The sequence below is a fragment of the Triturus cristatus genome, chromosome 3_1 (assembly GCF_964204655.1).
Source record: "Triturus cristatus chromosome 3_1, aTriCri1.1, whole genome shotgun sequence".
Taxonomy (NCBI): Eukaryota; Metazoa; Chordata; class Amphibia; order Caudata; family Salamandridae; genus Triturus; species Triturus cristatus.
The window spans coordinates 1,043,039,527-1,043,061,990 of record NC_140583.1 but is presented as its reverse complement, the minus strand read 5'-3'; the positions used below and the strand labels follow the sequence as shown (position 1 = coordinate 1,043,061,990).

Below are 22,464 nucleotides of genomic sequence, written 5' to 3'. Positions count from 1 at the left end.
AAACGCATCCCGTTTTCCTTGAAGAAAAACAGACTGTATTTGAAAAATAAAGTTGCTTTACTTAAAGAGACATGGTTATCTGCTGTCCACAGCAGGCCACCATCCCTGTGTTCTTGCCCATTCCCAATGGGTCGCAAATTGTGACCTGCCGCATGAATATTGATGAGACAGGTCATTATCGACCCCATTGGGAATCCCTAAATGTGTCTAAGACACATTAGTACATTGCGTTTTGCGAGTCGCAAAAAAGCGAAATTTGCGACTCGCAAACCGGAATGGTCGTACATCTTGCATAAAATGCAAATAGTTCCTGTATGCTGGCATTCGGCGGAGGACTTGTCTTCACTGATCATCCCCTTGACTCCCAAAGTCAAAGTATTTAATGGGCTGGCTGAGACAGTGCTTCCTACACCTTAAATTACTTTAAGTTCTGTTATGAAACTTTCCAGACAAGGCGTACAAAGAAATAAGTGTGTGAACACAATTCCTATGGTATTTGCACACTTATTGCTCTTTCCACTCCCATGCTTTCCTCCAGCTTTTCATTGATAAAATGTCTGATGGAGAGACGTGACATAAGGAGTATGTTAGTGATTTAATTGGATTGAGACATCTGGGGTGGGGTTCAGCAGCAGTAAGCGTTTCTGTTGAAGTTCTTCTGTTTAATGTTACATTATGCGTTGATTTCAAACAATACATGTCACAGCAGTACATTTCCATTGTATTTGCATAAAACGAACATTACAGTTGGGCCCCGCTCCATTTTGGATCAGGAACATGGTTTGTCTGTATTTTTATCACATTAAAAGGGAAAATATTAATATAAATTTAAAGTATTTGTTTATCAGAGCACATTTTAATCGTGCTTAAATTGTCAAAAAACTATAAATCATATTGATTAAAAAAAAGATTTGCGTATTGATGTATATATGAACAGAACACATATATTTCTTCAGAACATAAATAGTATGGGGTCCCCAGCTCACAGTTAGACCCAAGAGCTGATTTTCAGTAGTCCCAAGTCATTTTAACAATTGTAGCGCTGAATGCGACAAATAGTGTAAAATAAATTCAGAAATTGTTTCGGATACTTAACTACTGTATGTGTGGGATGGGAACCTTAAAATATTGCATAGGCATTTTTCTTGTGATTTCAGGCTGTCTTTTCAATAACTAATAAAATATGTTTATGATAGTCTGTTCTTCTTCTGTGGAGAATTGTTTTAAGAGTTGATGGTAGCTGGTGCGGCTCCTCCGTAAAGGGTGGAGAGTCGCCCCACTGCTTTAAAGCAGTGCAAACGAAAAATAAAATTATAATAACAGAGCGTTATTATCATTTTATTTTTAGTATTGCAGCTGCACTGCAGCCAGGTTGTTAGGGCAGGGCGGAGCCGGGCTCCCCTGATGTCGAGGGAGGAGGAGTGGTGGCTGCACCTTAAGTGCGCATGACGGGTTGGCCGGCTGTCTCGGGCTGGCCAAACCGTCATGCTCACTTTGCATGTTCTCCACAGGCTGTTTTGTACAGCCTGCGTGGAAAACATGCACAGCCTCCCAGTCCCTCTCTGAGCACCGAACCACAGCCCTCAGACCAATCACAACACTGCTGTAAGGCAGTGTTGTGATTGGTCAGGGGATTCTGGGAGGCTGTGTGCTTCCTGGTTCCTGCTGGGGGAGAGGTGGTGGCTGGCAACAGTGACGACCAGGTAGGTTTGCTTTTCATTTCTTTATTCCTAATCCCCCACCTCCCCCCCGCCACCGTTCCCTATCAGTTGCTACTGGATGGTGGAAGAAAACTGCCTGCTTGTGTGACAGAAGTGTCAGTGACCACTCATGCACCTGCTGCTAAAAAAATTCTAAAGCAGTGTCTGTAGTCTTAAACTAGGGTCCGCGATGTCTGCTCGGGGGCCAGCTACTGTTTACAAAATTAAAAGTATCTATAGAAAAAAGCAAAATTGAAACTTTTAATTGCTCTGCAAATGTTAGGAATTTGCAGTGGGAGGCCAAAACTGAGTTGGTATCCTTATCTTGATTCGTGGGAGCAGCTCAAGTACAGCAATCAGAATCTAATATGCATAGAGTTAATCAAAGCCAAGTCCACCCTGAATAAGATTGCTACAACGGAGGCCTGTAATATTCTCCTCAAGGTTAAGTCGAAATATCATGGAGGCCAAAATAAAGCCGGGAAAATGTTGGCAAACTACCTAAACAGAACGAAAAGCCATTGGCCCACTCCATTCAGAATTTGATGACTCTCTCCTCTCATCTGATTCAGACATTATTGACACATTTCAATCATATTATAGGCTACTTTACACGGAAACCACCAATCCCTCTGAAGATGATTTTGCTACTTTTTTCAGGGATATCCCTAAGCCTCAAATTTCCCAGGATATTTTTCAACCCCTTGAAGATGACGTGTCCTTACAAGAATTATCTGATGCACTTAAATCTATGAAGAAGGCAAAAGCTCCAGGCCCAGATGGTTTTTCCATTGAATTACTTTCTGCTTTCTCCTCAATTTTTGCACCCAAATTATTAGAACTTTTTAATTCTTTTATCTCCAATTCCCAAGCCTGTGGTTCTTTTTTGGAAGCTCTTATCATTGTAATCCCCAAACCAGATAAAGATTCCTCCTATTGTAAAAATGTTCGTCCTATTTCATTAATTAATTATGAATGTAAAATCTTTGCAAAAATATTGGCTTCTCGTTTAGAGAAAATTATTCCCCTTCTCATAAATCCAGACCAAGTTGGTTTTGTTAAAGGTCGCTTGGCCTCTGATAATGCCAGAATGTTTTCCAATATCCTTGCTCTTAGTACAAAATATCCCTCCCCTTTAGCGGCTCTATCCCTGGATACTGAAAAAGCCTTTGACCGTGTTAATTGGGAATTTCTGCTTCACACCTTACGATGGTTTGGCTTTGGTCCGAAGTTTATCTCTTATGTTAAGCTGTTATACACCAACCCCAAAGCTTGTATTTTTGTTAATGGTCTTTTTTCCCCTTATTTTTCCCTTCAAAGAGGTACACGTCAGGGATGCCCTCTTTCACCATTACTTTTCCTGTTATGTCTAGAACCATTTCTGGAACGTATCAGAAGTAATCCTCTCATTACTGGTTTTAATCTTAAATCTCAACAAATTAAACTGTCCGCATATGCTGATGATGTCCTTATTTATATGTCTAATCCTGTTTCCTCCCTGCCCCCTTTTTTGAAGGAAATTGCAGCGTTCGCTAAGGTTTCAGGTTACAAACTGAACTTCTCTAAAACTGAGATTCTACCCTTAAATCCTTCATTTAACAGATATATGTTTGAATCGTCTAATTTCACTTGGTGTCCCCAGAAAATAAAATACCTTGGTACATGGTTTACCCCCACCATTCGTGATACACTTGCCCAGAATTTCTCTGCCTTAAAACTTAAAATTACTAATTTGTTGAATTTATGGTCTCCATTGTTCCTTTCTTGGTGGGGCAGACTTGATACAATCAAAATGATGATTGTTCCTCAGATTTTGTTTATATTATCTATGTTACCCTTCAAAATTCCTAAATATTATTTCTCCCAGATTAATTTGCTATGCACAAAGTTTCTTTGGAATAACAAGCATGCACGTATTGCTCTAGCTAAATTGATTCGTCCTAAAAATGAAGGAGGTGTAAGATTCCCTGATTTTAATTTGTATCATAATGCATTCTTGATTCGTCAATTTTTTGCCTTGTCTAGGGATTATCAAGACTTGCCTAAGCCTGCGTGGGTTAATGTTGAATGCTCCTTGCTTAATGAATTTTCAATACGAGATGTTGTACACATGTCTAACTGTACTTTTATTTCTAAATACCCTATTTTGAAACATTCCCATATGTTGTTGCATACGCTTTTCTTTAAGAACATGAATAACTATGACTCTTTTCTAGCATCATCCCTTTGGTTTAATAAGTACATTAAATTTCGCCACAAATCATTCTATTACAAACAATGGAAAGAAAAGGGCCTTCTTTTTGTACATCAGCTAATTGTCAACAATGTAATTCTCTCTTTCCATCAGCTACAAGTTACCTTCAATCTTCCTGACTCCTGTATTCTACAATATGATACACTAGTCCCAATTTTACAAGAGTGTTTACAGAAATTCTCCTCTCCTCCAACTCCTCCTTCCTCTCCTTCTGACTCTTCATTATTTCACACTTCTCTTGACACTACTCCTAGTGCCTCTTATATCTATAAATCTCCATCTACCTCTATCTGCACAAGGGTTAAATCCAAAGCGGAGCTAGAATGGGAACATGACCTTTCCTTGACTCTATCAGTATCACATTGGGATAAGTTCTGGCTGAAACTTTTCAAAACCTCCAAAGCTGCAAATCTCACTCAATCCCTCTTTTTTATTTTTAATAGAGTCATCATTACTCCTCTTTTACTTCATAATTTTAATCACTCGGTCACGCCATCTTGTTGGTCTTGCTCTAAGGCTGAAGGCTCATTAGTACACCTACTGTTTTACTGTCCTAAGGTTTATGCCTTTTGGAAAGAGATTTGGTCAAAGTGTACTCGGATCTTTTCTAATAATGTACAACTTAATATTCATAATGTATTTTTGGGTACTGTTTCACCAGATTTTGATCTAGTCACTCCCCCCTCTCCGTTGTTAGACTTATTCCTTGCTGTGGCCTTTAAAGTCATACTCACTTGCTGGAAAGATAATTCTAAACTATCCTTTCTTCATTGGTGGAACTATATATGTGATGAACATAGAATTGCCTCTATCCCTCAATCCTCCATTCATGTTCAAATTAAGTCCGACCTATTATGGTTACCCTTTACATCCTTCTTATCAGCATCATCATAGTTTCTATCTATTTTAACATCTTATTCTTCTCTCTCCTTTTTCTGTCCTCTCTCTTTCCTATACTTCTCTTTTCTTTCTCCTTCTATCCTTTTTCTTTTTCTCTCTCCTTCTCCCCCTTTTCATAAAAATGTTCACTCGCCTACTTAAATTGTATATCTGCACTATTACGTTTTTTAGGAGTTTTATACCTCTTAGTGTTTTATTATGCTTTACCTATTATTGATTATTCTTAGCCAATTGTTAAGTTTTTTCACTGTTTATACTACTTAAACTCTGTTTCCTCCCTCCGTAGTATTAGCTTATCGTATAGACATCCTCTATTTTTGCTGACATGTTTTTCAAATTACTCACTCCTACTGGCTTAATTTGTATTGCTTATCTTGTGCGCATTTATCTTCAATACAAACTACTTAACTAAAGAATCTATGCATGGCTAGTGGCCTCAATGGGTGCAGTGGTATGCACCGACAAAGAGAGACAAGGTGATATGATAGAGCCTAACATATTGCATCATCTTTAGAAAGAAAACTACAGTTTGAAAAGATCCAACCTTCACATTAAAATTAAAACTTCGACTTTTGTATATTTTTTGTTTGTGGATTAAATACAACAAGTCCTAAAATTCTCTCATTTACAACTGTCAGGAATTCACAAATTGAGTCCTGATAGGCATTAATGGTTTTACTACTGTGTATCTCTGTTTTAGAGTGTGTAGAAATCTGCATTCGTAAATTGCACGCAGGTTCTGTGAAGTGACCGAACAAAGTGTGGTTGGGCATGTAAGATGGTGAATGTTCACAATCGTTGGATATTTACTTCAGCTTAGGGCTGGAGCAACTTCATGTCTAGGAAAGGGGGGGGGGGTGTAGATCACGCCCAGATTCGGTGTGAGTGAAGATGAAGGCTTTTTTCCACATAAAAATGAAAAATGTTTTCAATGCAGACAAAAAAAGAAAACATTTGCTTTTGCCTATTCAACTGCCCTTCCCACAGAGAAGAACTGTGCACTGAGTATAATTCCAACCAGGGAGACTAACATGCCTTCAAAAAGTCACATGACAGGTTCAATACTACACCTGAAAACCTAAGCCTGGCATGTTTGTTTAACACCAGTCAGAAGAGGGTGATTTTGTTCATGGGTAAAAGAAGATTTTTTTTACTAGGAGGGGACCGGCTGGCCCACGTCCTAGAGGGTAATACATAAAAAAAATCATTACCCTTATTTTCAAGTCCTTCTCGTTAAGTGAGTATTATAATCGGTGGGAGACTGAGGGAAGGGTCAATCTCTCTTCCCTTCTTTTTTGTGGATTGAGGAAAGGGGGATTAGCTGAAGGAATGTCCTCGCAGCAAAATGAGATAAAACGGATGCCCTGCTCTCAACGGCGGCCGGCATGCTTGAGGGAGGGAGGGGGAGGTTGCGGGGGGGAGGGGGTGGGGGGAAATAAACTAACAATTGAAATCAAACATTAATGATTAAACCTACCTGAGTGAGTGCCGGGGTACTGCACCGCCTCCGCTCCAGGCCGTCGGTCACTGGTGAGTCCTCGTGTTCCTGCTGCAGGAAGCAGGCAGCTTCCTGCTTCCCTCCCCTACGCAACGCACAACGCACACCAATCTAAGCGCTGGTAGGCACAGCAGGCGAGCGCCCCGGCCGGGACATTTTCTCTGCATAGAGAAACACGGAGAGTGAGCGGTCCTGCTCGAGGGCAGGGGGGAGTGGCTTACCCACTATTGTGGGTATTGACTGTTTGGTCGGCTCAGGGCCGACCAAACAGTCAGTACCCACAACAGTGGGTAAGCCACTCCCCCCCTGCCCTCGAGCAGGACCGCCCACCCTCCTGCCCCCAACCAAGCACAGAGGCACTTCTGCTTTCTCGCAATGCGAGAAGGCAGGAACATAAATGGTCGATTTTACTGTTTATGTTTCTGCCTTCTCGCACCGCGAGAAAGCAGTGGGGCGACGCCCCCACGCCCCAATGGGGGAGCCGCCACTGCCTGCTCTCCCTCAAATAATGTAAGTCTTATGGGCAATTTCAAACTACACTTATGAATTGACATAGAAAGAATGTATTTTAATAATATGGAGCATGCCCGCTCAAGGCATATTGATGAATGGATGGTGTGCTTTACAACCACCAAAGCATATGCAACATGCCATTGAACTGCTGCACACAGCTAACAACAACATTCACCAAATCAGACATTTAGGACCTCATTTATGGCATTTTAGTGTAGGGAAGCGCAGCATGGCAGCTTTGCCCTACGCCAAAGTGAAAGCGCAGGAATGCACAGTATTTAAGCAATCCAGTGCATTCCTGTCCTTTCTGCCTGTGCTGGCACTGTTTCCACAGCCTAGCCCCAATGTGGGCACTCTTGCACAATGGTGCACGGATGCCTTCATTGCAGGCAGGATTGTTTTGTGCAGAAAGGGGCACCTTCCTGCACAAAACAATGCACAAAAACAATCCAAAGAGGAGTTTACCTCTTTTTACGGCAGCACACATGGAAAGAGGTAGAATCGAGGAGAAATTAAATTTCTCCTCTTTACGCCTCACCTTGGGACGCGTATAGATTCAGCACTTTCTCATGTTAACATCACTTTGTAAATCTGGGGCAGCATCAAATTCCATGTGTTTTGCGTGGGAAACCCCACCGCAACACCCATGGAATGCCTCTTGGGCGCAGAGTAAGGTGACAACGATTTGTACTGCGTCGCCCTCCCCATGATATATGAGGCCACTAGAGCCACGTAGGGTGGCTTTGTGTGGCTTCATAATTGTTTATGAGAGCCCTGCAACAAGCATGTAACACTTTATGTGGTGCAAAGGTGACAAGGGCTCTCATAAATAACCCCCTTACTCTCTATGGAAAATATTTGCCCCTTACTCACTAGAAAATGACAATTTAAAATCCACGTTATATCAAAGTTTGCTGTCTTCTCAAAGACACTCTTTTACTTATCTGCCTCATACTATAAGCTGCCATTTCATATAGTGGTATATTCATAAAGTAATAATTTAAGTCACATCTAGATCGGATCTCCACTGGTTTTTAAGGACACACATCACATTTTACAAGTGCATGTACATCCTCACGTGAAAGACAATCACAGTCAGAAACGATAATGTTTTATTTGATACTTTATTGAGTTTAGTAAACAGGACTCAAAACCTGTGCAGGGGCACATGGCGCATAAACACATGCAGCCTGGCATTACTGGTGCGAACCCTCCTTTCCACAGATAGGTGCTCCCCAGCTTGAAAAGACTCGGAATGGAAACGTTGCCCTATTTCTTTGGGAAGCCAGTCACTGCCGGCTTCTCTTCGCGGGTTACTGGGATGACGCGCTCAGGTACGTCAGCCAGTTTCCTTGGTCCCGTCACGGTCAGCACGCCATCTGACGACAGCGCAGAGGTGATCAACAGCGAATCCACGTCCAAGGGAACCTTGTACTTCCGGTGAAAGTGTCTGGAGACATAGCCATGTTCGTCCTTGAACAGAAAGACATGGCTATTAGCATCACTGAAGGTACATTTGCGTACATGTATAGCTAATTAACTCTTATTGACACTGTAATAATAATAGAACAGTAAACTTAGTACACAATTGAAAACATAGGGAAAAATTATCTAATCAAATCTCTTGGAATGTTGCATTGTCCCAATTAGTGGCTGAATGTCTGATAAAAAGCCACTGTATCTTGAAAAGCCAATAGATCCCTTGTTCATTGAATGTCAACCTTCGATATTTGTACTGTCTTAATGTAACATGTGCATGGCATAGTGCTAGGAATCCCAGGTCCATACCAGGGGCCATAAAATATAAATTGCCCCAGGGGCGTAATGGACGTGAGCCTGCTTTGTGTGCCTCCGGGGCACTTCGGTATTAGAGGAGGGGAGGCAGATGCTTGTGCAGCCCCTTCTGTAATACAGATAGCGCTGGCGCAAAGATATCGCCAGTGCTATCATCAGAAGGCATTCCCTTATTTGCATGGGGACGTGACCCATACAAATGAGGGAATCTCTTTGCGTCTGAACATGCACATTGTATTATAGACGTGGGTGCAAAGGTAAAGAAGCTGTCCGGAGGCACGCTCACAGTGCGCCACCTAAAAGATGGTGCACTGTCAGTGCACCCCCTGATGGCAGCCCTATGGAGGAGGTGAATGGGGTCATATGAAGTGCCTAGATATCTCCTTGCAAGTAGGTGCAGTCACTCACTGCATGCACCTGCAAGGGGATCTCTCACCCCTCTTAAAATTGCAGGCGGGTTTCCATCTGCACAGGGAAACACAGAGCAGCTGCTTCAAAGATGCTCCGTATTTCACTTGAATGCACTGCCTGCAGGGCCACACAAGTTCACAGCGCGTTCAATCAAATACGGTGCACTCTCCTTGAGAGGGTTAATCGCACCTTTTGAAAGGTGTGCCCGGAGCTAACAAGGAAAATGCTGCTTGTTATAATATGGCCCCAGATGCTCAGGATATCCCTGCATTTTGTAAATGAGCTCAATTTAGATTCAGAGGGTTGCAATGTCTCCTATTTGGGCAGCCTGTAAAATTGGCTGTGTTTTGGCTCTTCTGGGACCAGGTTGGACTTCCCTGGTTTACAATGAATGTCAAAAACCGAGGCTTAAGGAACCTGATTGTAAATACTGACAGTGCACTCAGGAATTGCACATTTTCGTTAGGGGGCACACTGTGACCTGCCCTTTTCGGCATCAAGAGACACAGAAGTGGTGTGATCATCTGGGTGTACCTAGGTGATCAGAGAGAAGAGAGCATTAAGATTGTGGGTTATAGACCTGCTGTGTCCAAATCCAGATTGGTCTGGCAAGACTAGTTTATTCATCAATCCAATCGACCTGTTTACTGTTCTTTAGCTGGTATTTTCGCATCTAAATTAAGGAGAAAGTGGATGTTAAGGTTGACATTGTTCCTCATCTATCCGAGGCTTTAACATAACAGCAGTGTGTGGGAGGGGCCTCTCTCAAGAGCCTTAAGACACATGTCTAACAGTTGTGGGGCAAGATTGCCTTTGTAAGCTTTATAAAACTCGGATGTTGAGCCTGCAGCCTCTGAGGCTTTACCACAAAAAAGGTCTATTGCTGATTTAATGTCACCCCCTCTACTAAAGAGAGTCTAATATCATCATAAACACAGGCCATGGCCATCTCATCTGAGTAAAATTCAATGGAGTTTAATGGTATGGATAATGTAGAGGCATAGAAATCTACAAAGGTTGCTTGGATTTCTTCATATTTGTATGATTTAGTGTCTAAGGGTGAGCAGGTAGTGGGGGTATATATAGATCTCTCTTGAGGGGAATGAATTGACCTATTAAGCCTTTCTCCCTCAGCATAGCACTGGGCCAGTGTGTATTTGCTACTGTCTGCAAATCTTCATAAGTAATTCATAGTTTGTTGATTTCAGCCAATGTACTGGTGTTAATTGGGTCAGCATGCATGCCCGCTAGGATATCTTAGCATCTAACTGGTGCACTGTAATTCTGAAGGATTTGAGGACCCCTGAGAGATTAGATATGGTCATACCTCTTCTGTAGGATTTAAACGTCTTACAGACCATGATTCGGCTTGGAACCAATTCACTGTTTATTTTTAAGTATTCTTCAATTTGAAATGTAGCTCTTCCCTAAACACTGCACCATGGATAGTCCTTGGGGGGGAACTTCGAGTGGGGATATCGAGGTTCAAAGACATAGGGATGTGATGAGAAAGAGTTCTCGAGAGATAATCAATTCTAGTAGTCCAGTATGCTACTGGTCCAGTGAAAAGCCAATAGTTGATACAGGTATTAAGAATCATGTACTTCTGAATAAATAAATAGGGTCTCTACTTTTCATTATGGACCCTCCACAAGTCCACAAGATCCAACATATCTGTAATTTGCATTAAGGGTTGTGTCACTCCACAAGACTGTGTGTCTGGCAATCGAGATCTATCAAGTTTAGCTTTCAGAGAAACTTTAACATCATCAACCCATATTAAGTTAGTGGGTTTATATTTACAACGAAGAGCGTATCTTTCATCAAAGAACTCTAGTGAATCAAAATTTAGAGCAGCTATTAACCAGCATCATCTGGAAGTCATATGGCTGTCTTTTTATCACTAGGAAATATTTGACCTGACATCCATGGTGTGGTTTCCCCCCAGTTTTTTGTCTTCCACCCCCTTTTTTCTGATTGCGTTTTTGCTGGCTTTAGGACGCGGGCACTTTACCACAACCAACCAGTTCTAAAGTGCTTGTGCTCTCTCCTTTAACCATGGTGAAATTGCTTACACCAATTGGCAAATGTAATTTACTTTAAAGTCCCTAGTAAAGTGGTACTACATGTTCTCAGGGCCTGAAAAATGAAATGCTACTAGTGAGCCTACAGCAGTTATTGGGCCACCTACCTAAGTAGCCTTTTTAAAAATGTCTCTGGCCTGTCACTGCAGCCTGTGTGTGCAATTTTATTCTGCCATTTCGACCTAGCTAAATAAGCTTTTTGCTCGGCCTAAACCTTACTTTTTAAGACATATAAGACACCATTAGGAAAGGTCGTAAACAGCACACAGGCTAGGATGCAGTGTAAATTTTGGACATTGACTTTTAACTTTGACATGTCCTGAGATTTTGAGAAGCAAAACCTGGGACAGGTCAGGCATAAAGGCAGGACTAAAACCTTTAGTCTTAATTCTATATGTGGCCTGCCCTCTTTTTTGCATGGCATTGTAAATGTGTGTGTGTGTGGGCTGTTTAGTGCCTACTCTAGGGGAGTCGCAACTCTGTATTTATAATTAGGTCATCTGTTCCATAGGAAAAGCGTTTTTATGTTGCTAATAACTTTGGCACTGTTTGACAAATCTCCACGCTACTTTGTAAAAAGATGGTACTTTCTGACTATTAAGTGCATGGAACGTTTTGGGGAGATCCGTCAAGAGCGGGCCAAGAAATAAGGGGAGTTCCAAAACGCAAATCCCCATGTATTTTCCATAGACTTCTTTAGACAGGGCTACAGCAAAAACTGCTGAACAGAATTACACCAAATTTGACAAGAAGCTAGATCTTGGTAAGCAGATTTTACTTTTTGTGATTTGGTGTAAATCCGTAAAGTAGTTTTTGAGCATTTAAGGCTAAAAACAACAAAAAAGATTTCTGGATTTCTGGATGGTTGGGTTCACAATAGGCTCGAGAGACTTGCAGGAGAACCATTTTAAAAGTAGAGAACTGTGATTGGCTGCCAGCAACATAAGTAAAATGTTGCTGACAGGACTCAGGGATTTAGTCCCCTGTCCTGAAGTAAAAAAACACATATATAAGGGGCCAGGATAGGGATACCCTGCCCCGCCTAGGCCCCGTGGGGGGGGACCCAGAGGGTTACCCTTTGGGGCCAAAGTTAAAACAAATCTGTGTTTTTTGCAGCAATCCTGCAGGACTCCTGCTGGACCAAAAAGAAAAAAGTGAGCTGGGCCTTAATCTTCAATTAAAGGCCCCAGGGAGCCCAACCCCCAGGGCTGCATTGTTTATTTAAGGGGAGAGGGTGAGCGGCCCCCCTCCCCAAGCCATTATAGACCCTGGGGAGCCCACTCCCAGGGCTGCTTTCAATAAGGACGCAACATTAAACAATCCACCACATATATATGGAATGTTCAATCTGTATACAATTGTTCAGAGGAAGCCAGGTTCCTGAAGGTACTCAACATCTGTTCCATAATGAATGCCATCACAGTCACCGACCTACATTGAGAAATTACGTTGATATGAGTAGAAAAGGGGGTACTATAAACAGTCTTTACTCTATGGAGAGAGTTTAATATGTACTAAATCGTTTACAGACAGTAAAACTTTCTGAGAAATACACCACAAAGCATTAAAAATGATCTACTACGAATAGTGCACTCTCAATGCAACACTTGTCAAAAAAGATTAAAACAGAAAAACACACAAAAGGGAGTGCCTCAAGAGTCCAACAATTATATTGTAGAGTTTGTTTTCTTTGTTTCTTCTTTCCTACTTTCACGAAGTACACATAGTTCCATGATGTCAATATCAATGTACTCTTCTTCAAGATCAAAGTAATATGGGAGCCGTGGTATGAAGTCTCCAAACAATTCTCTTTATTATTCTTCAATACATCAAAGAAACAGCCCAGCCAACGTGTTTCATCCTGCGAGAGGACTGCATCGAGTTTAATGTATTTCTTTAAAGCAATGTCACATGGAAGTCTAAGTGTAAAATGGATCAGTTCTCTCTGAAATATGTGGAACACTCGTATATTGTTGTAGGGAAATACCAGGTGACGATATATAAATATCACAGCTTAATATCCACACCCCATTGGGTTCTGTAAGCTCAGACCAGATAATACGACATGCCACCACCGTCACAGAGAAGAAGGTTAGTGACGGTGGTGGCATGTCGTATTAAACACAGAGAACAACCTCTACTATATAATTGTTGGACTCTTGAGGCACTCCCTTTTATGTGTTTTTTCTGTTTTAATGTATTTATGGTTTTGGAGTAGTTTGATCATTAGAGGGTGAGTGCAGACCACTATTACCTTGTAGAACTAGCAGCTGTGCAGCTGTCTTAAGCCAGAACTACTCTTGCTTTGGGATTATTTATACTTGTCAAAAAAGACACTATTCATGTAAAATTACCAAGGTCTGAAGGTTACATAAAGATTATACTACCTGGAGCCTTCATACTGTGGTGAAAACTTTACATATAGCCAATTTTCAGAAGCAAAATAATCACATTTACATATATTAGTACCTGGTGCACACAGTCTTCTACGTTATGCAGAAATGTTCATGCTAAGACAATTCTGTCTAATAAGTCATGGCTGCTTACAATACTTAGTATCTACTACATAGAATCTTTGCCCTGTTGAAAATATTCTGCAGAGCCAAATAATGTATGTGGAATATCCTGCCACAAGTTATCAACTCTCATCTACACACAGAGTTGCTCTTCAATACAAAGAGTTATAACGTGTTCATTACCTCTAAACATCTATGATGCATTAGCAGCACATGAACAAACAGTTACACCCATTAGCTGGACACAGGCAGTTAAAAATTAGGTAGAGAAATAATATGGAAATTCCCCACCACTATGTAAACTATGAAGCAAACTAGGACTTTCGTTGGATGATGTCATCAGTAATAGCATCAGTGATGCCATCAATGATGTCATAGAACACGTCATGAACAATGCAATATGTAAGGTCATAAGTAGTTCATGGTGGGGATCAAGTTATAGTTAGCTCTGCTAACTGTAACTGGAGAACTTCTGTGCTTTTTTTGTTCAAAAGGTTAATGTTGTCTGACATATTCACATATTCACCTAACTATAATGTTACTTTAATCTGTGTTGTTTTCAGTGAAAATATATATATCAATGATGACATCATCCAAACTTATATACATAGATATAAATTAAGCTCTGGCAGGCCCTCCACCCTGCACCATCCTTGTTCTCCTCCCCACTCTGTCTCTCCTTCTCTCCTTGGAGCATGGAGTGGACCTCCTTGTGTGCTGCCTGACAAAAACAGATATATTTCTTTTAACTATTTAAGGCTTCAGAGGCCCAATGAAAGGAGAGCAAACCTTTCAATTCTGTTTTGAAGAAGGACTGTAGTGGAGACGGGGTTCTATGTGCACACATTGCTATGTTATCATAGGCGCTTTAGATGTAAAACGCCATCTTGCCACTTTGCTGCTTTTGCACACGACACTGGAGGTAGCTGTTATTACAAGAAAAACTGCTTGCTTGCTTTTTCTTCATATGAGAACGGTCTGTTGTTCACATCCCTAACCCTTCTATTAGTTTCATAAAACTAGCTTACTAGCGAAAGGGAGGGTGGTTGTATTCCACTATCATTTGTAATATGATTTCTCCCTTCATTTTCTATGGTATTGTAACAATGCTGATGGTTTTGTTTTTAATCATTTGTCTGCTTATGTTAGCCAAAGTACTGCACCTTGGGCACCTAGTTCACCTAGTTAAAAATAAACATTTTAAACTTTACTGTGTTTCTGATTACTCTTGTTGTTTACTGATATGAGAATAATAACGAAAAGGTGTTTCTGATTGCCACCATTCCTGAGAGCACTCAAAGTCGCTTGTTCTGGGTTGTCTAATCATTGGTAGCTTTGAGATGATACGGAGAACGAATGAGACACTGATGCTAGTCAGATAGGGGTTCTGGGTACTGAGGTGAGTTTTTGGTACACCACAATTCACTGAGGTCCTAGTTTCCTGCGCATAGTTCTGTGCATGAGCAGAATCCCTGCAACAGGACTTGACTTTTGTCCCCAAAACCGGGACTTGTATTTAAAACTAAGAAAAGTGTTGGGATACTGGGACAGTCCTCTAAAAACTGGGACTGTCTCTGGACATCCAGGGGATCTGGTCACTCTAACTGTGGTGAAAAACTCCTAAATTTATTTTCCAGTACTGCAAGACCTGCCTCTCCCATAGGATAACATTGAGTTAACTTATTACATTTAAGAAGTGCTCACTTTCAATTAGGAGCAAGTAGGAATGTCGAGTTTGGTGTCCAAAGAATTGCAATTTAAAACCCTCTTTAATGGTAAAGTCGGATTTTAAGTCACAATTTTTTTATGTTTAATGACACTTTTAGAAAGTTGCCATTTTCTTGACCTAATGAATTGGTGCCTACAGCCTGTATTCTGAGTCACATGACTAGATGTAGCTGGCAGTTGGTCCTTGTGCATTGCTCCCAGAAAGTGAGACAAAGGGAATAGGTGTTGGCAGGATGGGCCATCTCTGACTTGACGAGGTGAAGTAGCTGCCTCCTACCACACTTGCACATCACAAAGGAACTGCCTGGGCACACTCACAAAGGGTTTGACACTAGTCTTTTGTGACCCCAGAAAAGCTGGGGCTAAGGCAGAGAGGCAAGAATTTCCAAGCCCCTCTGGGGGTGGAATCTTCCAGAACCTTCTCCTACTCCAATGTGGCCACCAGGCATAAACCTGAAGACCCAGCTCTTCAGTACACCTCTGGACCTGTGGAAGACTCAAAAGAGCTGCTGTGCTGCTCTGCAAGAAGGGCTGCTACTCTGTTGCCGTGCTGCCTGAGTGAAAAGGACTAGACCTAGATCTGGAACCCAGATCACGACTGTTCTTTTTCATCTCTCCTTCACTTGGAATAATGATCCCACCCTCTTGCTGCTGTAAACAAAATTCTAGCCTCTTCCTGTTTCTTGGTACATATCTTTTCTCACCAGCTTCCCCTTTCCTCCTGGCACTGATTTTCTGATCAATCCTTTAATGAGCCTTCTGTGTGCCATTGTAGGGCTGCTGCTCAGACTGAGTTGTGTGCAGTGGCGTAACATTAGCCCCCGCTGTAAAGAGGGTGTCCCTAGCTCCAGGGGCCCCCCTCCGGCACTGTGCACAGGTGGCGGGTCCCTGGCTGAGAGCTGCTGACTGGGTCCAGAGCTTGGAGGGCCCCCTCTGTGTATTTTGCAGGGGGACCCCGTCGAGCTTTGTTACGCTACTGGTTGTGTGTAGTGCCTTAGAGCCTCGACTGCACAATGCAGTTCAGTAGGTGAGGTATGCAATTTCTGATGAGGCAGTTAGCAGTTTCATCAAGTCATAAGTGGTGCTGGAACAATTTTCAGAGTGGAGCTGCTGCTACCATCACCAAAGTCATTGGGTTTGTGAACATCCAAGTGTCACACAAAGGGCCTCATTACGATGGCGGTCGGATAAGAGTCCGACCACCATTGTAGCAGGATGGAGACTGGCCGACAAGTAGTCGGTGCTGCCATATGACAAGACCACTGTGTAGGCGGTTGGAAACATGCCTCTTACTATTGTAGCTTGTGCTGCAGCCCGGAAAAGGGCCACAGCACAAGCCGCAGTAGTAAAAGGAATGTTTGTAAACATCCATGCACCGTGTGCCTAGCACCATGTGGTGCCTGGCACACGGTGCACGGATGTTTGGGGGGGTGCCCCCCTGGCCACATAGCAGAGGCCCATGGGGGACGTGGACTCTGCTATGGGCCCCCAAAATTATTTTCTGATAGCCTTTCCATTAAACAGACTTTCTCTGTGCTCAGGCAAAACTGCAGAATGTCTATTTTGCTGCTTGGATATGCTATTGTTTGTACCCTTCTCTCACCAAGCCAGCACGCTATAATGGGAAAATCGTAGCCAAAGTCCTGAGATGGCAAACTCAACTGATCGGACAGGAAGACCATGGGTGACTGCGCAGTGCAGACGCTCCTTAAAACCAGGTGAAGGCAAGGAGCTCAGCAAACCTCTCTAGTATCAAGTGAGTGAGGTTGAGTATGTTTTACACATCCAGCCAGTATTGAACATGGATTTTAGTCTACATCAATTTGCAAATTGGGGGGCATATTTACGATCCCCTTGTACCACCGGAGAGTAACTTTTTGTGACGCTGCAGTGGCGCTAATCACAAAATCGTATCTACGAGGCCATTACAGCCACTATGCGTAGCTTTGAATTGCTTCATAGACATGGAGTAAGGCAAGGCAGCGCAAATCGCTGAGTTGCCTTACTTTGCACTTGGAAGGCATTCCATGAGCATTGTGGTTGGTTTTCCCACGCAACACTCATGGATTTGGACACTTACCCAGATTTACAAGAGCTAGTAAACCTGGGGAAGCACCAAAGCCTTACGCCTCCTAATATGAGGCGTAATGAGGAGAAGTAACTTTATTTCTCCTATTTCTTTTCCTCTTTCTATGTCTGTACACAGATAGAAAGAGGAAAACACCTCTTATGATTGTTTCTGTGCAGGAAGGTGCACCTACCTGCACAGAAACAATCCTGCCAACAACACAGGCACCCTTGCACCATTGCACTGAAACGGAGCCAGTGCAGCCAGGGCTGGACTGGGAACCCAAAGCAGCCCTGGCAATTGTTTCAGACCAGCCCCTGGGGAAACACTACCTCTTTTATCCACTACCAGACACTCCCAGCCAATTTAGCTCACTTTTAGAGGTTCCGGTTTCCTCTGTCTTACTGATTTGAGTGTTTTTCCCTCTTTTGCTTTCAGTAAATGTCTGATGCATAAAAATCATTGGCCCCCACCGTCAAACACCAGCTCAAATGAAGTGCTGGTATTTTAAGAAAGTGGGGATAAATGACCAACTGCTTTTCTAAGAAGCAGAATGGATGGGCTGCATAGCTACCTTACACTTTCATCATTTTACTTGATGGAGTTCTGTCTGCCTGGGGTGTTGTAGTCTGTAAAATGGTCAAAAAGGCCCATGGCCATCTTAGACCGACTTTCCTGTGCATGATGTTCCATGCAGGGTGGCTTAGTATGGAATTCCTGCACCTGGCTGCCAGGATTGTTATTCTGTGGATTTCATTCCATACCACATGCAGAGGTCTTCAGTAGATTCCCTGTAATCTATTTTGCTTAGGTCGTAGAGAAGGCAAATCACTGCATTCTTCACTTTCTGCCAAAGTGTGATGGTTGTTGGAGCAATATAGTGTGGCTTTCATTTTATTGTCTTGTTTTGGTCTTGTTAAAGTATTTTGGTATTTTATAGAGATTTGCACAGGTTGTTTTCTCAATTTAGGTCGAAAACCCGAAATAGCTTTAGATTAAGTCAAGCCAAGTCAAGTCAAATCAGCTTTATTCGGTGCATGTAAAAGAGAACACCATAAAAGCATGCTAATACACGCATATGCTAACAATATTCCTACATAACAACACGATTAGTTTAGAATAAGTTAGCAAGCCAAATAATGACAAGATTAAGGCCAATTTCCGGTACAAATAAATACAAGTATGCCTATTGTATGAAATACTGTTAAAAAAAAAAATTATCCTTGATAGTCTAAATTGAATCAGATTTTTCTCATTGAGCTGTTCACATAGCATATTAACCAATTATAAAGTGCTAATGCATTAAGGTGCCAAGGATGCATGAGGTATGAGCTGCCACAAGATATGTGATAAAGTGCTGGTACATAATAAGTTCATATCAGTACATAAAGTGCGCAATGCCACATCTTATCATGGTAAAAGTTAAAGAGGTGTATGCTAAAAACAAATCAGAAATTGCTTTGTTCGATAAGTAAAATGCCATAAAAACATTCTGCATCTTGTGCATACTGAAACACAACAGTTATAGAAGAGAAGAATTAATTATAGATTTAAAATTACTAGATAAATTGATCCATCTAGAAACATTATATCACAAAATGGATAAAAATTCATAGGAATAAAACAATATAACAGAACATCCTAATAATTCCAATTTGGCAATATGACAGTTTCACTCCAGAAAGCTTTCTTTTAGTATTTTTTGGCGCTTGTTCCATGCATGTCCTAAGAACTTACCCACCCCGCAGACCAGCAGTGGAGTGCCGACTGTTCTTAAGATTCGGAGGGCGACTAAATGTTTTGTTATGCCAAGGTTTCTACAGATTGGTTTTAACCATCTGGCCCTTGCCAGTTTGTATGCTGGGCAAGCAAAGAGGAAATGAGCAGTACTTTCCTCCGGGGCAGGGCAGCATGGGCATGATTGTGGTGAAGGTTTTAATGGATTTCATTTGGCTGTAAACGAGTTTAAGGGTAAGGAACCCAACCTAAATTGAATGTACAGGGTTCTATCTCTTGGGACTTGAATAAAGTCCATATATGGTTCGAGACAGCTGTGTTGTTTGTGTGAGAAGTACTCCTCAGTTAGTTCTCCCAAATGAGGAGTTCTTAACTCCCGATCAGTTACCCAGTTCCAGTAAAGTAGTTTGAGCTCCTCTTTTGCCGGAGGGATCTGGCTCGCCCATGCCCCGGACAGCCCAAGATCAGTTAGTAGTTTCTTAAGGTTCACCAACCATTTAACTTTGTTACCTAGGTCCAATGTGAAGACCTCTGAAAGTGCTGCTGCATACCCAGAAAGCTCCTGCGTCCGCCTTAAGCGTGCCCAAGAGAACAAGGGGCGGGACCTGGCAATGTCACTAAAGGGGCGCTTGCCCATGTCACATAAAATTGGTCTCAGGGGAGTACTGGTAGGAAGTGAAACTAGCTCTCTAAGGAATTTGTATTCAGACATGGAGATATCGTCAGTGTTGTCGAACCCCCAGAGTTCGGCACCATATAGGGCCAAGCTCACTGCTTTACTCTCATAAACCGCGAGGGCAGGAGTGACCGGTTTGCTTAATGATAAGCTTTGTGCTTTCCTGATGGCTCCTGCTACTCGCTTGTGATTTAACAACATTTTGTCCAGATGGAATCTCCAATTCATCTTATCAGAGAGTCTAACCCTCAAATAATCAAAGGTTTTGACTCTCTCTAACTGGGTTCCATCTAGGGTAAGGCTAGTTCTAAACTGTTTATAAGGGTTATAGGCCATAAACTTCGTTTTAGCAATATCTTGAGGCCACGAATTGTACAGAAAAGATGGAATCTATCTAGCAGATTCTGTAGACCAACTGGAGTTTTGGAGATGAGCAATGTGTCATCGGCAAAGAGGAGGGTCGCGATTTTGTCACCAGCCAGAGTGGGTGCGTCGGCAGGATCTTTCCCCCAAAAATCAACCACCCCATTCACATATAGTGAGAATAGGGTGGGAGCCAAGACGCACCCCTGGCGGACCCCCCTGCTAACCATGATCCTGTCAGTGACTTGGCCCTGGGAGCCCCACCTTACCCGCGCATAATTGTCCTCGTGTAAGCCAATCAATAGATTTAAGATTTGTGGTGGGATGCCCATTTCTGCCAAAACTGACCACAACTTCCCCCTGGGTACCAAATCAAACGCGGTCTTGAGGTCAATAAAGGCAAGATATAGGCTGCCCCTACCAATCACTACCACTTTTCAGTAGAGGAGGAGCAGCCGAAAGACCTGATCGATAGTCCCGCTGTTCCTTCTAAACCCCGCTTGGTATTGAGAGATGATACTGCCATCTTCAGCCCAGTCCTGAATCCTGTGTAGGAGAACCCTGCCAACCACCTTCTGGATGACATCTATCAGGCTTAGAGGCCTGTATTTGGCAAGGTCCTCTTTGTCCCCCTTTTTATATATTGGAACTACTTCGGCTCCTTTCCAGGAGTCTGGGACTGGTGCACCCTTAGCAATTAGGTTGATCAAGAGCAAAATATAGTTAACCCATCTGACTGCTTCTAATCGAAGTAAGTCTCCCGGAATACCATCTGGTCCTAGCAGGAACGATGCGATTAATTGTGTCTACAATTTCTGTGGTGTTAAAAGATGTGACTTCATCAGCAGAGTGTAGATAGTGGGCGTATTCTGCAAGCTGCTGGTTATCCAGGGAGTCCTGTCGTGAATATAATTTAGAGAAGTGGGCGTGCCATTCTAAATTAGTAATATGGTTGGGTATTGGAATAGTACCATTGGAATCAGCAGCTTTGATCAAATTCCAAAAGACTGCAGAATCCCTTGGGTTGCAGGCATCTTTAAGTGCCTGCCAGTACGATTCCTCCCAATCGCGTTTGGCATTTTTAATGGCAGCATTGTATTCTTTCCTAGCTTCTCTAATTTTAGAAGGAATTTTTCTTTTAAGGGCAAGAGATAAGGCTTTCCTCTTTATTCTGCAGCCCTTAGTAAACCAGGAGTTGGACCCTTTTTTGTTTCTATACTTATGATTTGGAGTTTGCCTGATCTGAAAATAGGAACCCATCTGGCTGATGGTTGCTTCGTAAATAGGAGTTGCCTTAGATATTGCTAATGGGTTTAAATCAACTGCCTCCAATTCTTTAGTTCTAATCGATAGGATTTCAGAAATAGACTGGATTTTAAAATCTTGCCCAACAACCTTTGTCCACTTCAGGAACCTGCCAGAATTTAGATTAAGTATAAATTGTAAGAAAGTCATAGCTTCTCTCAGTTCCACAAATTAGAGGTTAGCTCACTTCTTGTGTAAGTTAACCTGGAAAGATAAGAAAGAGGTGAAGACAACATTATGTATAAATGTGTTTCTGAATATCTAATATATTCAATAACTGCAATGTAGTTATTTAATTGCATAATCTATTTAATACAAGTACATTTTGCGTGTCTATGATTCTATATACTCAAATATGTCACTTCATCCAAGTTTCAAAATTCTTTCACTTGTTTGCCAAATATTCAGGATAGTGACTTATATCCGTGAGCTGAATCACAGAAAACCAAAATATAATGTTATTAAACAAATCAGATAATTCAATTACCTGTTTAAAATAACTGAAGTTGTCAGATATTGGATAACACATTCCTGTATCGTCTTGCCTTAAAGAACATCATCCTGTTTTAAACCCTAGGCTTTCAATTGTCTAATAGTTTGGAATGGATGACACCGTACGATGTTGGGTGAAAAGACTGCCGCCCGCTATAGCGGAGGTCAGGAGACCACCCGATAAGCAGGAAAAGGGCCGCAGCACAAGCCGCCGTGAAAAGGAGCATTTCTTATACGTCCAAGGACCGTGTGGCACATGGTGCATGGAGGTGAGTGGGGGCACTCCATGTGCCCCCAGGTCAACTTTGCAGTGGCCCACAATAGACAGGGACCGTGTTTGGGGCCGCCAATATCCCTTTCCACCAGCCTGTACATGGCGGTGTTACCACCACGAAAGAGATATCAAAATCCCAACTGTGGTGACT

At 42.2% G+C, this 22,464-nt stretch overlaps 2 protein-coding genes across 2 annotated transcripts in view; one reads left to right on the top strand and one right to left on the bottom strand.

Annotated features, from left to right (window-relative positions):
- The window catches only part of HSPB2 (heat shock protein family B (small) member 2), a 246,183-nt gene that overhangs the window by 48,061 nt on the left and 175,658 nt on the right, over window positions 1-22,464 (top strand). The gene's annotated exons all lie outside the window — the stretch shown is intronic.
- The window catches only part of CRYAB (crystallin alpha B), a 45,130-nt gene continuing 30,636 nt past the window's right edge, over window positions 7,971-22,464 (bottom strand). The window contains exon 3 of the mRNA XM_085646438.1: window positions 7,971-8,338. Coding sequence (XP_085502564.1) covers window positions 8,135-8,338 — 204 coding nt within the window. The 3' untranslated portion in view covers window positions 7,971-8,134. The remainder of the gene's footprint in view (window positions 8,339-22,464) is intronic.